The 14,417-nt window shown below is 34.5% G+C and overlaps 4 protein-coding genes across 4 annotated transcripts; 2 read left to right on the top strand and 2 right to left on the bottom strand.

The window, feature by feature from the left end:
- Positions 1–1,127: 1,127 nt before the first annotated feature.
- LOC133694038 (uncharacterized) lies at positions 1,128–2,327 on the top strand. Its single transcript, XM_062115457.1, has 4 exons — positions 1,128–1,285; positions 1,417–1,535; positions 1,639–1,772; positions 1,886–2,327. Exons 1-4 carry the CDS (start codon positions 1,234–1,236, stop codon positions 2,016–2,018), a joined length of 438 nt encoding a protein of 145 aa, XP_061971441.1. The 5' UTR covers positions 1,128–1,233; the 3' UTR covers positions 2,019–2,327.
- A 2,807-nt stretch (positions 2,328–5,134) lies between these two features.
- LOC133693746 (phenylcoumaran benzylic ether reductase Betv6-like) lies at positions 5,135–8,051 on the top strand. Its single transcript, XM_062115034.1, has 6 exons — positions 5,135–5,304; positions 6,002–6,200; positions 6,315–6,449; positions 7,037–7,274; positions 7,369–7,572; positions 7,671–8,051. Exons 2-6 carry the CDS (start codon positions 6,018–6,020, stop codon positions 7,835–7,837), a joined length of 927 nt encoding a protein of 308 aa, XP_061971018.1. The 5' UTR covers positions 5,135–5,304; positions 6,002–6,017; the 3' UTR covers positions 7,838–8,051.
- A 798-nt stretch (positions 8,052–8,849) lies between these two features.
- Positions 8,850–9,678, bottom strand: LOC133693748 (uncharacterized). Its single transcript, XM_062115035.1, has 2 exons — positions 9,393–9,678; positions 8,850–9,289 (listed from the first exon to the last, which is right to left on the bottom strand). Exons 1-2 carry the CDS (start codon positions 9,499–9,501, stop codon positions 9,111–9,113), a joined length of 288 nt encoding a protein of 95 aa, XP_061971019.1. The 5' UTR covers positions 9,502–9,678; the 3' UTR covers positions 8,850–9,110.
- A 1,551-nt stretch (positions 9,679–11,229) lies between these two features.
- Positions 11,230–14,151, bottom strand: LOC133693823 (protein RER1B-like). Its single transcript, XM_062115151.1, has 4 exons — positions 13,960–14,151; positions 13,142–13,513; positions 11,740–11,920; positions 11,230–11,567 (listed from the first exon to the last, which is right to left on the bottom strand). Exons 2-4 carry the CDS (start codon positions 13,489–13,491, stop codon positions 11,514–11,516), a joined length of 585 nt encoding a protein of 194 aa, XP_061971135.1. The 5' UTR covers positions 13,492–13,513; positions 13,960–14,151; the 3' UTR covers positions 11,230–11,513.
- Between the last annotated feature and the right edge of the window lie 266 nt (positions 14,152–14,417).

The raw sequence follows: 14,417 nt of genomic DNA, 5'->3' as shown, positions 1-14,417 counted from the left end.
CAAAAAACCCATCAAAATATTTTTGTATCTATTTATCTTTTAAAAAAATCTTCATACCAAAAAAAACTCAAATATCTAACTCTTACCATAAACTAATTTGGCTTTCTTTATATGAAAAAAAAAACTTATTTTAAGCTTTTAAAATTGAAAAAAATATATTAATAGGTTTTACTTAAGAAATATTTCACAATGTTATTTCTCTATAAAACTCAATTAAAAAACATGTAAAAACTACTCATAAAAAATACATTTTAAACTCAATTTTTTAATGAATCTCATAATATAAAATATAATTTAATTTGTTATCAATATCTTAATGCATCACAAACACAAAAAAAGTTGTAAATCAGCCTAAGATTTGCACTGAGCAGAACCATATTTTAACCCAAAAAGCTTGGTAAAAAGTGCAAGCCCACTCCGAGCTTGCCTAAATGACCTATAGAAGACGATACTCGATCCAGTCCGACTGCTCGAAACTTGAGAGTGGCTGGCAGGGGTTGGAGATGGGCTGTGACTGTCGCCTCAATCCGAATCATTTTATTACATGGTCTGTATGAGCATCGCCTCCCTTTCGTGGGGGAGCGATATCGACAGGTCACAGGCAAATTGCTGCAAGCTAAAGTAACTATAACAGTGCGGAAACGAAAAAGTCTTTACATTTCCATCACCCTTGAATCCTGCCTGTGTCGCCTTTTGTATATTTATGACTTTGTGGGCAGTGGTTTAAAGATTCATGGACAAAATTTGTTGGAGCTTATCACAATTACAGAGCCCACTTTAGCACCAAGCTCGTTATTAATAATGTAGTCGAGAGCCTATCTTCCTTTAATTATTTAATTATGATCTTCCAGCATTCTTATCTATAAAATTTAATTTTTATTCTTATAATAAATTTTAAAAAAATTAAAACATTAATAAGTTAATTTCTCACTTATTTTTAAAGATATAGTCAAATAATAAAAAATACTTCTCAACTTATTTTTTATATTTTTTATGATATTATTAAATATTGATAAAAAAATTCACTATATAAAAATCTGCTTTTAAAAAAAATTACTTTAAAAAAAAAATATTTTCCGATGTACGAACGGACAATAAACAAATATTGGCAAAGGATAGGAACAAGAAAAGGATGAGAACGTAGACCCCGCACACATCAGCAGTAACAATAGGTTAAAAGACATTCACTCAAGCTAAGTGCTGTGATTCAGGCGATTGAAAGCTTTTGAGAAAATGGGATCTTTGATGGCTGGTTGGGACTCACCTGTCCCTGATCCTAGATCAAGTAAATAATCTTGGCAATCATGGTTGTCTATTTTTTCGTATGACACACATGCAGCTTTCATTTTGTTTTTCTTCGTCTGGTGTTAATTTGGTTTGTGGTGATCTGTGGTTTCTGATGAGTGAAAAATTCAGTGAAGTACAGGAGGAATCGGTCGCTTACTAGAGGAGAGATCGATGCTTACTGGAGATTAAAGAAGAGAACAGAAGAGGATCATCTCAAAGCTATTTCCGGTCTATCCAGTAGCAGTCAGGTCTATTATTTTCCATGGGCAGGCTTTTTTTTCTTGCCCTTTTGCATGGATACTCTGTATCTTTACTTAAAGAGGTACCATGATCATGCCATGTATGTGACAGGATGGCGTGGACGAGGATCATGGAATAGAGTTTCAGAGATCAAGCTCCTTACCTGCAGCCACTACCAAGGAGGGGTTCATGGACATGGAGACAGATCAAGCAAGTTTGGAGCAACTTATCAAGAAAAATGGCTGGTAATTAATTAAGCTAAAGCCTCAGCAACAAACCCGTTACAGCAACAAGTTCAAATTCAGGCGTGTTTTAATCTAGTTTCTGCTTTTTAATTAAGCTAAGCTGGTTATTGCAGGTGGGCAAGTAGCAACTGGGCATTCCTAAATGAGCCGCCAGTTCTGGAACGTTCTTCTAACAATTACACACCGCAGTTTCACGTTGCTAGTCTTACCACCTCAAAATCCAATACTGGAATCAATGCGCAGTGATGGCCTTTCTTCCTCTATATAGGACTGCTGTGTGTCCGCCGTCTAGCTTGCATATTCATGCCCCTTAATATCTAAGCTGCTACGGGATTCCGGATTTACTTCTTTTAGCTAGGGTACCACTGTGGTAAGATAGTGTTCATATGGAGTGGACTGTGATGAGTGGATTTCCTAGTGTGTGTCTGTATACATATATATTCCCTTCCCATCTGATCTGTACATGTTAAGAGTGTAAAATAGCTAGACATGCAAGATAATTGACTTGTAGTATCTGGTGTTCTTCGTATCTACTTTTGGATACTGTTTTCAAGATATTTTTTTGTGATTTTGTCGGTACTGATATTAAGAAATTAAAATATTGTTTTGATATATTTTTAATTGAAAAATATTTTAATAGAACGCATTGCATCACGATAACCAAACACACTAATCAATCTTATGCTTAGAGATGTTTAGTAGGCTTTAAGGGTCGGTTATATAATTATGAAAAGAAATAAAAAAAAAAAAAAAAAACACTGTAATCATGAAACAAACATTGTTCAATTCATATCAGTTCAAAAGAGGGTTGGGCCTCCTGGAGCCGAAGTTCACAAAAGAAATGGAGCCCCGGAGCCCCCTATTTTGGGCTTACCATGAAGGGTTTGAGTGGGCCTATTGTCTTTCCTTTAGCTTACACTGAATAAAACAATTACAAATAAAAAAAGAGGGATTAAATCAAAAGAAAAAAACAAATTGAAGAGTTGGCCGAGAAAAAAAGAGAAGGAAACAAAAATAAAGAAAAAAAAAAGTTATTTCAATCCAAACCACGTCAAATCACCATACATCCACTACTTATAAAGAAAAAAAATGCTATGCCACTTATAAAGAAAAAAAATGCTAAGATGAATCAAATGATACGGCGGAATCATGATTATAATTGCTGGAGCCAGCTATACTTGCCATCAGAAGACAAAGTAGTGGGTGATGCGTGAGAGCACGCGTCAACAACTTGTTTTTATGCAAAATTAAAAATACCTTTAGGACTAAACAGTATTAACGGGCAAACCATTATTAAATTACAATCAAACCCCTAAATCTAAGACTTAAAATTTTGAATTGTAAGGGTAATGTAGTGGTTCAATTGTTATATAAAAATTGAAAATATAAAAATGTCCTTGTGTATAAGGTATCATTTTTTTTTTATTAAATGGTTATATTAGTAATTTTATTGTATATTTAAACATTTAATTACTAAAATAACCCTGCATAATACTCAAAAAAATATTTATATAATCGTAAAAAAATCATCCTACCCAAAAGCTAAGACAAAAGATAAAATAACCAAGGGATGAAAAAGTCATGATACTCAGGTTAAAAGCCAAGACGTTTATACGTTAATGAAAGCTAATTATTTATTTGAAAATTTTAAAGACACGCAACCACGTCAGCATGGTTAATTAAACAAAAATAAAAATTGGATGTCAGCTGAGGATCTAAACGTAAAAAAATAAAGAAAATAAGAAAAAAATATTATCCATCGCTAAAATCTTTTGAAATTATTCCTTACGTCACTTGATCGGTAACCTCCATGGCAAGTTCACAAGTGGAATACAAAAATATATTTCTTTCTTTGGTTAAACTGTCTCTATTTGAATTGGGTTTCGTGTGCTCAATTTTAAATAATGAAATTAATTGTAAAACAATTGAGGACCACATTGGGATCCTAATTTTACTATATGGAATAGCAATAGTGATGTGAATAGATTTTTTTTATACCTTTTAAATAGATAATAAATAAAATATAAATATTATTATAATGAATAAAATATGAGTATTGTTAAATCTAATTTGAAACTCCTCTAAAACTTAACTCGAAATATATATTTATATTATATGAATATATTTATAAAATATTTAGATTTTTTTTACTATATATATATATATATCTTTATTGACATAAAACATATATATGTATAATATTTATAATTTTAACAATTAATACACATGCTCACTTTCAATGTATATTAACTATTTTATTTTTTACTGAATAATAAATAACAGTAAGATAATGAATACATGTATGGATATAAAAAACTTGATAGATAATTTATGAATATATAAATTTTGTATTTAATAGGTAATAAATATAATATGAATATTAAAAAATTCAATTATTAGATATTCATTGTCTTTCTTGCGAGTTGGATGAATTAACTTAAGTAAATTTAAAATGATATTTTTTTTAAATAAATAAAATGATATTATTTTTATTTTTTTATAAAAAAATAAACTAGATCTTAATTATATTGATCTTTAAAATAAATTGAACTTAATTGAGTTAATTATCATCTAGTTTAATTTAAAACTTGAATTAAGTGGGGTTGTAAATATACAAGTTATGAGCTAAATCGAATGTGCCAAAAGACAAGACAGATTGCACCCAATAATAAAATATTGAGATAATTAATTAAGATTCTACGAGATTAAAGGATATGATAGTGTGATGTGTGAGTATATTATACTGTTTGGGAATATGGTATAAATTATATTTTTAAAAGTTTTATTTTAATTTTTGTTAAAATTTAATATATTTTATATTGTTTTGATGTGCTGATATTAAAATTAATTTTTTAAAAATAAAAAATATTATTAACATATATTTTAATACAAAAAATTATTTAAGAAGAAATTATATCTACGCTACCAAACAATCGTATTGATATATAAGGTCTACTTGAGCTTGGTTCCTGTAACCTCGTCTATATATTAGCTTTTGTGTTTACTTTACTTCGTGGGGTTTGACTTTAGGTGCCCCAGAGACCAGAGTCTTTATTTTTACGGTGAAAATATATATATATTTTTTTTATCCTAAAAAATTAGCTAATGTTGTCCTTGAGTTCATGTAAACTATATCTAATTTGTCTTTTCATTTATTTTTTTATCCTAAAAAAATTATTATATCACACAAGTTGCACAGCAACTTTTTATCCTAAAAATGCCGCCTTTCTCCTCCTCCTCCTCCATCGGGCCATCGGCTGAGCTGGAAGAACATGATAAAATCAATCACGCAATCCCAATAAATCTGGACCATCCATTTGTTACACCCACAAATCCAAAGATCTATATCAAACCTCAAGTCCTCCTGTCGAAACAAGATAAGATCACCTGAGCTAAAAAATCCAAACGGATACTCATCTGTAACGAACACAAAAAAAATCTATGGAAAGATTCAGTACAAGTTGATTGAACCTTTGCTTATCCTGCTCTGCCCTGAACGTTCCTCCGAGTTATGCCTCCAAATTCTAGCACGGTGATCTCTCTCTCTCTCTCTCTCTAAATCCTCAATTTCGAAATTATCTCTAAAAATCTCGACCAAAATCAAAATTTTGTTTCAAGCCCATGTTAAACTTCGAAGTAAACGGAGTGTAGATAAGCCAAAATCCAGTGAAGAAAGGGAACCATCGTCCTTCACTATCTCAACATCAAGCGACAATGTTTTCCTCTGGTTTTTTTAACAGAATCAATGGCTTGTGTTTTTTTTTTGGACAATACAGGTGAATCAACCAACCAACCAGAAAAGGATTTACTAGTATGATAATGGATTCTCTTTCTGAAAACCAACCAGAAAAGGATTTAATTTTGATGCATTAAAAGTTAGATTGAAAATAACAAATTAAACCCAAAAGAATAATTCAGCATCAAAGAATAATTTTATTTTTAATAAAAATTATTAAACTCAATAAATTATATGTTGAGTAGATTAACCAGAGTTGATGAGGTTGCCTCGAGTTAATTACCTCGGCATGATCAATTCCATAAATAATTAAATTAATTAGATTTAAAAATAGTTAGCTAACTTGAAATGACCATTAACCCATAATATGGACACCGGTTTTTAGCCCTGTTGCTTACAACTATCCTTCAGTTTTGTCCATAAATTACTGGTTCACATCTCCAAAACAACATTGCTCTCTTCTCCTTGTTAAAACTTTCTTGGTTTCTTTCAGAAACAATTTCACAACAATGGCTGACAAAAGCAAGATCTTGATCATTGGAGGTACTGGTTACATAGGAAAATTCATCGTGGAGGCAAGCGCCAAGGCCGGTCACCCCACTTTCGCTTTGGTTAGAGAGAGCACAGTCTCTGATCCTGTCAAAAGAAAACTTGTCGAGAATTTCAAGAACTTAGGCGTCACTTTGATATATGTACGTAACTGCACATATAAACTTCTTCTGCCATGTTTTTCTGCTGTTGTTTTCTTGGTTCTTTGCAGAAAAGGAAATGTATTGACTGTGTTATACTCTGTGGGGCATTTGCAGGGAGATATCGACGGCCATGACAATTTGGTCAAGTCAATTAAGCAGGTGGATGTGGTGATATCAGCAGTTGGGAACATGCAAATAGCAGATCAAACCAAGATCATTGCTGCCATTAAAGAAGCTGGCAATGTTAAGGTTGGTCCATGATCATATTTTACTTTCTGTTTCTGATCAAGTTATCCCATTAAATTTAACCTTAGAACCGTGACATTGAAATATATGCGTGAAGGGTAAATCAAGTGAGCTTAACTCTGTTCTTCAGTAGCTACTTCTACAGATGAAAGAGCAAGCCTCAAAAAGATCCTTAATTATTGTGTCGCTGTCAATTTTGCCCCCGACAAATCATTGTAAAGGCCCAAAAAACTTTAATTTACAATCGGGGCCTTCCATTAGAATTTATCAAAATAAAAAGTTAATTTTAATACAAAAAAGGTCATTTATTACAAATTAAAAATCAAATAAAGATGAAAAGATTTAATTGAGAATTTCTAAATGGGGATAAAATTGATATAAAAATTTGTATGTGGGCAAAATGGAGACTACCATACAATTTGGGGGCCATTTTGGCAAAGATAAAACTTAATCACTGAATACTATAATCATGGAGACTATTTTATTTCTCTTGTTGTTTTTATCAATTTGTCTGGAAGATCATCCATGGGACATGGGATTTTTATTTTTAATAACAATAACAGTGAAATCCTTGTGTGTATTGTGTTCAGAGATTTTTCCCTTCAGAATTTACAATGGATGTGGATCATGTCAATGCTGTAGAGCCTGCAAAAACTGCATTCGCAATGAAGGCTCAGATTCGGCGTGCCATTGAGGCTGCGGGGATCCCCTACACTTATGTGTCTTCCAACGGCTTTGCTGCATATCATCTCGCTACGATGGCACAGCTTGGACTTACTGCTCCTCCTAGAGACAATATCACTATCTTAGGAGATGGCAATGCCAAGGGTAATAAACAATATTCTGTTGTTAACTCTCTCTGTGAAATATGAGGTGGGAAACGAATTAGCCTCATGGTTCGACATTTATTTTGCTCCAACAGCTGTTTTCAATAAGGAAGATGATATTGGAACCTACACCATCAAAGCAGTGGATGATTCTAGAACATTGAACAAGACTGTCCTAATCAAGCCCCCTAAGAACATTTACTCTTTCAATGAGCTTGTTGCCCTGTGGGAGAAAAAGATTGGCAAAACCCTCGAAAAAACCTATGTTCCTGAAGAGAAACTTCTGAAGGACATCCAAGGTCATTGAAATTCTCCTCTATAAATCAGAATGCCAACGAAGAAACCATGTTGGTGGTGATTTTTATCTGATTTTTAATCCATTTCTTGATTTTTGCAGAGTCTCCGATTCCGATTAATATTGTTCTGTCAATCAACCACTCAGCCTTCTTCAACGGTGACATGACCAACTTTGACATTGATCCATCATGGGGGGCTGAGGCCTCTGAGTTGTATCCAGATGTCAAATATACCACCGTGGAAGAGTACCTCGATCAGTTTGTCTGAGGCATTGACATCTCCTGCTCTCCAGTTATCAATGAAATAAACAGTCGAATAGTTAGAAATCTGGATGTATCTTGCAGATGAGTGTTTGTCGTAGTCAATGAGTTATCTTTCAGTGTAACCTTGTAAAATGTTGCTCTGCTCTGGTTAAATGCCATGGTTTGTATCTATTGATGGAAAAGATATATGATTAATATAAACAAAAATCTTCTCCACTTCTTTCTCTAGCTTAAACCAGCAATACGCTAGTTAGGTACTGAGAAAAGTTGTCAATGGATGGAAGAAGAAGGGCTGGTCCCCATGACATCCCAAATGGGTTTGCTTTCTATGATATTCATGAGAGACTTTACTCCATTGCTATCATTCCAATAGAAAAATGATAATCTCCATTGCAATCTTTTCCTAAGAGCTGACAGGATGAGCAAAATGAAGGCCATAATCAGCACAGGCACCGATTGATAAGGCTCCAGGCTAGTTATTTCTAATCGCTTGAATAATTAATGTGCCTTAGTTTCTTCTTCTATTCTATAATCACCATCCAGCCAAAATTTAAAGCAATTCTGATATCTACCTATCTATAACAAAGGAAGGATTCACAACATTGTGGGATTGATTTGTCATGTGCTGTTGGATGGGCAAAATTTGCTAGGTTGCTTGTGAAAAAAATAACATCAAAGGAAATTTCTTCACCCTCAGACATCATATCGCTCTACTGATCACCCAAAACGCTTTCTAGCACCTGGCATTGACAATTTCTTGAAAATTTGGACAAGTTCCTGCCTCTAGAGGTAGTTATAGTGTCAATTGAGTTAAAAGAAGTGGGGGAGAAAAAGAAAGGTTAGACCGTCAGACATTGCCGCATCCAGTTCCTCTACCTATTCAGACAGCTTCCATACAAGAAACTATGAATCATCAATAGAAATTCTATTGTTCTACATTATTACCAAATTTTGAAGAGACTGCCTTTTTTTCCGTTCTCTAAGAAAGCTGTCGCCTCTGGATTACCAAATGAAAATTTGTCTACGATGGGAATAATTCTGCCACTCTTTTTATTCTTTTATAAAACTTGATTTACAGCACATGGAAAATTTCTGATGCAATTGCTTCTATGGCACAGGTATGTATATATATATCTACAAGTTCCGCCTTCAACTTTTACACTCGATTCTTTCGATGACAATCGAATAAGATTAGAGCCTCAAAGGAGTTTGTTTAAATAACCAAAGAATCTGAAATCAAACCTACATAGCCATGAGAACAAGTCTGGTCACCGGCCTCATCCATTCTTAAGAACCCTTGTCAAAATAGCCTTCCGGATTCCAGAATCTGGCTCCGGGTCTGGAGCTGGTGTCGGCGCCTGCAAAATTGGTGCCAGGGCTATTTCTTGTACTCTTGGTTGTTTCTCCAAGCTTCCCATCATTCTCCTAAGCTTCAGTAATCCTTCACTCTTCTCAACTGCAACATTTCAAGCAGAAGCACGCAAACTACTATCAGTCCTACAATTAAAGAAATGAAGCTCAACAACTCACCAAACATGTACATGTCAAACAACTCTTACCATCATCCAAGTATGGCTTTGAAGATTCTGACAAGAGAACAAGTGTGGGGGTGACAATTGCGAGGAGAGCCCAGAAGAAGAAAATCACTAGAAAAATCCTCCCACTCATTTGTAGGGAATGAAAAGTGGCACAGTTCAATTCTATCTGAGAGTTTTATTCTAAACACAGAGTGAGAGTTTTCGTGCCTTCAATTAGCTGGCCATGTTTGAGAAACGTTGTCATTATAAAATTAATCGAAGCAGTAGTACAATTTTTTATATGTTTTTGTCTTTAAATGTTGAAGTCAAGTAGCATCAAAAAACATATTTGAGACGATTGTTATTATTCAGTTGTTGGAGAGTTGTTATACTAGTTGGTACATGATTAGACGTATCCACCTGGCATCATTGGCATGGCCCTGGTCAATACAATACGTGCTCAGGCCTGCTTCTGTTCCTCACCCCCACTCATTCATTCTAGCCGTGTAGCCATGGAGCAGCCAGGTGATATTTGAGAATGGTTATTGCTTGAAATATTCTATTATAAAAAATCACGAGTAACCTCTTTCCTTCGTGTTGGCTGTGGCTCTTCGCTGCTTCATGGGTGATCCGCTGAGGAAACTTTAATCCATAGATGTTCATTTAATTCGAAACAGCAAGGAATGTTACTTGGAAAGCTAGGAATAGCTAGTAAATGTCAAAAAAAATAAAGAGAATTAGGCGAGGTAAGAATATTCTTGTTATTTTTTATTGTCATGGGTTTTATTTATTATTTTTTTATCTTCGTCTGTTTTTTTTTAAATAAATACAAAAGGTTATTAATAATATGTCAATAATTGCGCGAAGTACCATAAAATTTACCCCGAATGTGACCTCCAATCTGTCCGCATTTAATTAAACGGATTAATTTGGGAAATCATAAGATTTTCCCTAGCAACACCAGGACATGATGGATCCGTGAATCAAGATGAGCCACAAGAGACAAATTGGTGGACCATCTTGGTTTCGCCTTCGGCTGACATGCATCCGAGTTCAAAAACGCCTTAACCTGGTTCGATCCCTGTTTATGCTTTGGGTTAAGTTCGTGTCTAGCTTTTTATTGGATCGATAAAATGTTAATTTGAAACCATTTTTAATTATTCCTAACAAGTTCTAATTACATTACACCACTGCTCTTTTATAAATCTTAAATTAATTGAAGCTGATCCTGAAACACTGAGAGTCGTTTAGTATTGCTTGTTTCAAAAATACATTTATCTTAAAAAAAATATCGAATTAACATGATTTTAATGTGCTAATATAAAAAAAAATTAAATTGTTTTGATATATTTCTAAATTAAAAAGAAAATTTAAAAATCATCCTGTGCAACAGTAATAAATAAACAGTAAATCAAAATACAATTCATTCACAAAAGTCACCTCACCAAACATCAACGATCACAAACAGTAGACTTTTAAATGATATTCCTGCAAACTTATAAAAATAATTATGAAAATTTAAAAACACGGTATCAAAAGAGATGGACAGCAGAGGTGAAAGGAACAGGCGAGGAAGGAGGTGCGAAGTTGTAATTTGAAAATTTTACAATTTTGGACTCATATATATAAACTGTAGTCACGAAAAAAAAATATGTATCCGAAGTATGCACTTCAACTCCAACCAGGCCTCGCTATTGGTCTAGAATCATACAAGTGGGATTGCTCTATCAATGTACATCTCAAACATCAATTTACTCAAACTGACAGTATAGACTTCTTCAAATACTAAACTGGTCTAAAATCATACAAGTGGGATTGCTCTATCAATGTACAGCTCAAACATCAATTTACAAAAACTGACAGTTTAGACTCCTTCAAATAGTAAACAAAATAGGGTGGTGTGGCTCATAATCTGCTGAATTTTATTCATTACAAAAATAGAATACCAGTAGAAGGATTCTGAAGTATGAAAGTACATCTCCAGTAAACGGAGAAAACGTGTGAATCCAAGGCATGCTACTGGCTGCTACAACTAAAATATAAGACAAAATGAAAATTTCAACACCTATGTTTTAGTTTTGCTTTTGTATTTTAAATTGACGGGCAAACCTTCTTAAAACTAAAAAGGCACGAAATTTGGAAGGCTGCAGGACATGTCATAGCTTAGTCCCTTATCAAGCCACTGCTGCTTGCACCAGACTTCTTCCTGCCATACCTCTGCAAAAAGACAGGGAAAGGAGTTGCTGCATTTTAACTAGAAAAGAAACGGAAACACCCAGAATTTCAAACCACCAATAGAATTACCATCACAGAAAGAGAACATAAAAGAGAGTGAAATAAGAGAGGGTAGGGGCAGGATGGTTACTAGAAAACTCTCCAAAGCTCATACCTGCTTTCCTCTGCTGAATGGAACATATTTGTACTTGATCATGTGCATGATTTGGCGCTTCATTGTGAGGACAAATAGAACAATCCAATAGCAGAGTAATATGGGCCAGAAAACAGGGACATCAAATACAGAGAAGAAGGTCATAAGGAAGGCCACACAAAAAGCCTTGGTGATGGCGTACCTGAAACCAGAACCAAAATAACAACTCATTTTTGGGCTCTAGAATTCTTAGAAAATAAATATATGATCAGAATACACGTTGTGAAGTGGATTCTGTTCATTCAGTAACACCTTACAATGGGGCATTGTCAGAGGTAATGATGTTAGGCAGACAAATGAATCTTCTTCGTAACTTGCAAGATTTAGGCCCACAAACCACTAAAGCTTACGAACAACATTATCCTTTTGTTGTTAAGTAACCTATGATGTATGTTGTTAAAGCTCTTTGTCATCTTTCTTCGTCAACTAGAACACTTAGCTTGTCCCATGCCAATGGGATTCTAAAAAAAACTATTTTAAAGCCTCTTAGCAATAGTTTCTAGTTCCACAGGCGGTGTGATTTTGAAAGCCGAAGAGCTTAACTTGTTAAAAGAACCTTTTTTCCTATAAAGTTCCCTTCTAATGCCAGATCTTAACAGTATAAATACTGACTGAAAATAAACTGATCCAAAGTATAATTTAAGCCAACGGCTGGCAAACAAAGATGTTACTACAGATCCATAGCCTCAAACATATTTTGGCAATGTGTGAAATGGCAAGCTTAAAAGTTGGCTCAGTCCTTGTTTTTGCCGTTAACAAACTGGTTTCAATCCGCTAAATGCAAAACGGATTGTCCACATCCACACCATGTGTTAATACCCTTTTGAAGTTCTTATCTTATACAGCATGCATACTACAAGTGTAGATATCATGAGGCATTAAGGAAACCTACGCCATGAAACATGAATGCATGCCTCTGAAATTATAGCTGACATGTACAAGGCCAGCAAAATGCAATGTGCTAAATCTCTATGGAAAACGCGGTATTCTTCTATCAAATTTCCTATCACACCGACAGATGAAAACAACACCTCAGGTTTAACTTTTAGATTTGCTCTTTTTAGTCTAAACAGTATTTCTGATAACTTATGCTTCAATAATTAAAATTGACAATAGCAATCCTCATAACCAAAACCCATGCGGGGCAAAAAATCGACACCTGCTTAATAGGACAACTAAAGCCCATGGACAAATAGAAAATTTAGTGACAAGTAATAAAAGCAAAAACACCAAAAACAGGCTGGAGTACAAAGAACATGGAAAATCAACTGCATAACCTACTCAAGCATTACACCTAAGCACAAGCTAACATACCAAAACAGGCAAAATCATCTACCAAGTTACAAAAGAAATTCTTGGTTACCAGAACTTAAACTCAGGAAGGCGCCGGATAAAGGGCTTGAACTCATCCGATCCTTTAGTTGGCAAAGAAGCGTCATCCGAAACTTCAAGTTCAGGATCAACCTTGGGTGACAGAAACCCAATCAACAAATTCAAGATATAAATTCCAAGACCATACGAGATGATGTAAAACCCTTGAACAAAGTAAGCACGCAACACATAAATTGCTGCAACCGCAAGAGTTCCCAGCCACCTCTCTGTCGGGTGAGGTGTGGATCGGTCCAGATAGAACTGGAATGCCCGAGAGAAATCATTTCTCCACTTCGCAAGAGGTGCCACCACATTGGCAGCATCACCCCCATTTCCTTCCATCAGTTATTATATTCTATTTCTCCTGCAGATCCAAAAACTAATCAAACATTTGACAAATCGGCATCAATTAGGACTCAAGCTCATGAATTGTCTTGAGTTTAATCAGTTCAGTTATTTTCTCCTACCTGTGTTTTGAAAACCAAAACAACACAACTTTAATAACCAAAAAGAAAATCAATATTCGCTAATTTTTTTTTTTTTTAAGTTTGTAAGTAAATTATACTTTACAAATACACTCGTGTACGACATGAACAAATCAAATATTAGGCAAAAAACAAAATCAATCAAGGCTCAATGAATAAAATAATACTATAGCTCAACATTTCTTTTTGCATGCTTTCCAGGCAACCAAACAGAACTTAAGCAATGAAAATTAAGAACCGTTAAGATTTTATTTAAATTGAGTAAATGAATTACTATAAATAAACATAATAATAGCGTACAGAAAAAGAAATCTTGAAAGCTAACCTCTTGAGAGTTAGGGTTTTGAAACGCAACAAGGATCCGATTAGAGATGATGATCTATGTATGTTGAAGCGATCGCTGATTCTGTTTACCTCTCTTTCTCTGGATTTTTTTTGGCAGGAAATTCGTAGCTTAAAGTACGTTTAGCACCTGACCGATGAGGTTCTCTCCTGCGGGTTAAAGGCGCGCTCTGAATTAATCCATCAAAACGTGCCCTTTCTATGTCGTTTTAGGATACCTTCGGTATAACTGTTTACGGGTCGGATCAGGCTTGCATGGGCCTGGATGCGGACAGCCCAGGACCAGACCGTACGGGCTATCCAGGCTAACAATAAAGCCCAGTACCAGTCCTCTTTTCAGTAGACATGAGGATGAAAAGAAAAATTGTAACATCGTTTTGTGACTTGTGTAAATGTTTTCAGATGGGTTGGTCTAGCTTACAAGCTTGAGCCAGGCTCTTT

Source organism: Populus nigra, chromosome 5, assembly GCF_951802175.1.
Source record: "Populus nigra chromosome 5, ddPopNigr1.1, whole genome shotgun sequence".
Lineage (NCBI taxonomy): Eukaryota > Viridiplantae > Streptophyta > Magnoliopsida > Malpighiales > Salicaceae > Populus > Populus nigra.
Note: the sequence above shows the minus strand (reverse complement) of the source record. Positions and strands in the feature narration are given on the sequence as shown.

Bases quoted from the DNA above. Each gene is read 5' to 3' on its own strand.
- LOC133694038 (XM_062115457.1), top strand. From the start codon at position 1,234: ATGGGATCTTTGATGGCTGGTTGGGACTCACCTGTCCCTGATCCTAGA. The intron at 1,536-1,638 runs GTCTATTATTTT...TGTATGTGACAG, and splicing joins GTCTATCCAGTAGCAGTCAG to GATGGCGTGGACGAGGATCA. The intron at 1,773-1,885 runs GTAATTAATTAA...TGGTTATTGCAG, and splicing joins CTTATCAAGAAAAATGGCTG to GTGGGCAAGTAGCAACTGGG.
- LOC133693746 (XM_062115034.1), top strand. From the start codon at position 6,018: ATGGCTGACAAAAGCAAGATCTTGATCATTGGAGGTACTGGTTACATA. The intron at 6,450-7,036 runs GTTGGTCCATGA...TATTGTGTTCAG, and splicing joins AAGAAGCTGGCAATGTTAAG to AGATTTTTCCCTTCAGAATT. The intron at 7,573-7,670 runs GTCATTGAAATT...TGATTTTTGCAG, and splicing joins ACTTCTGAAGGACATCCAAG to AGTCTCCGATTCCGATTAAT.
- LOC133693748 (XM_062115035.1), bottom strand. From the start codon at position 9,501: ATGAGTGGGAGGATTTTTCTAGTGATTTTCTTCTTCTGGGCTCTCCTC. The intron at 9,290-9,392 runs GTAAGAGTTGTT...GAAATGTTGCAG, and splicing joins AAAGCCATACTTGGATGATG to TTGAGAAGAGTGAAGGATTA.
- LOC133693823 (XM_062115151.1), bottom strand. From the start codon at position 13,491: ATGGAAGGAAATGGGGGTGATGCTGCCAATGTGGTGGCACCTCTTGCG. The intron at 11,921-13,141 runs GTAACCAAGAAT...TTCTGGTTTCAG, and splicing joins CTTCCTGAGTTTAAGTTCTG to GTACGCCATCACCAAGGCTT. The intron at 11,568-11,739 runs GTATGAGCTTTG...GTCTTTTTGCAG, and splicing joins CATTCAGCAGAGGAAAGCAG to AGGTATGGCAGGAAGAAGTC.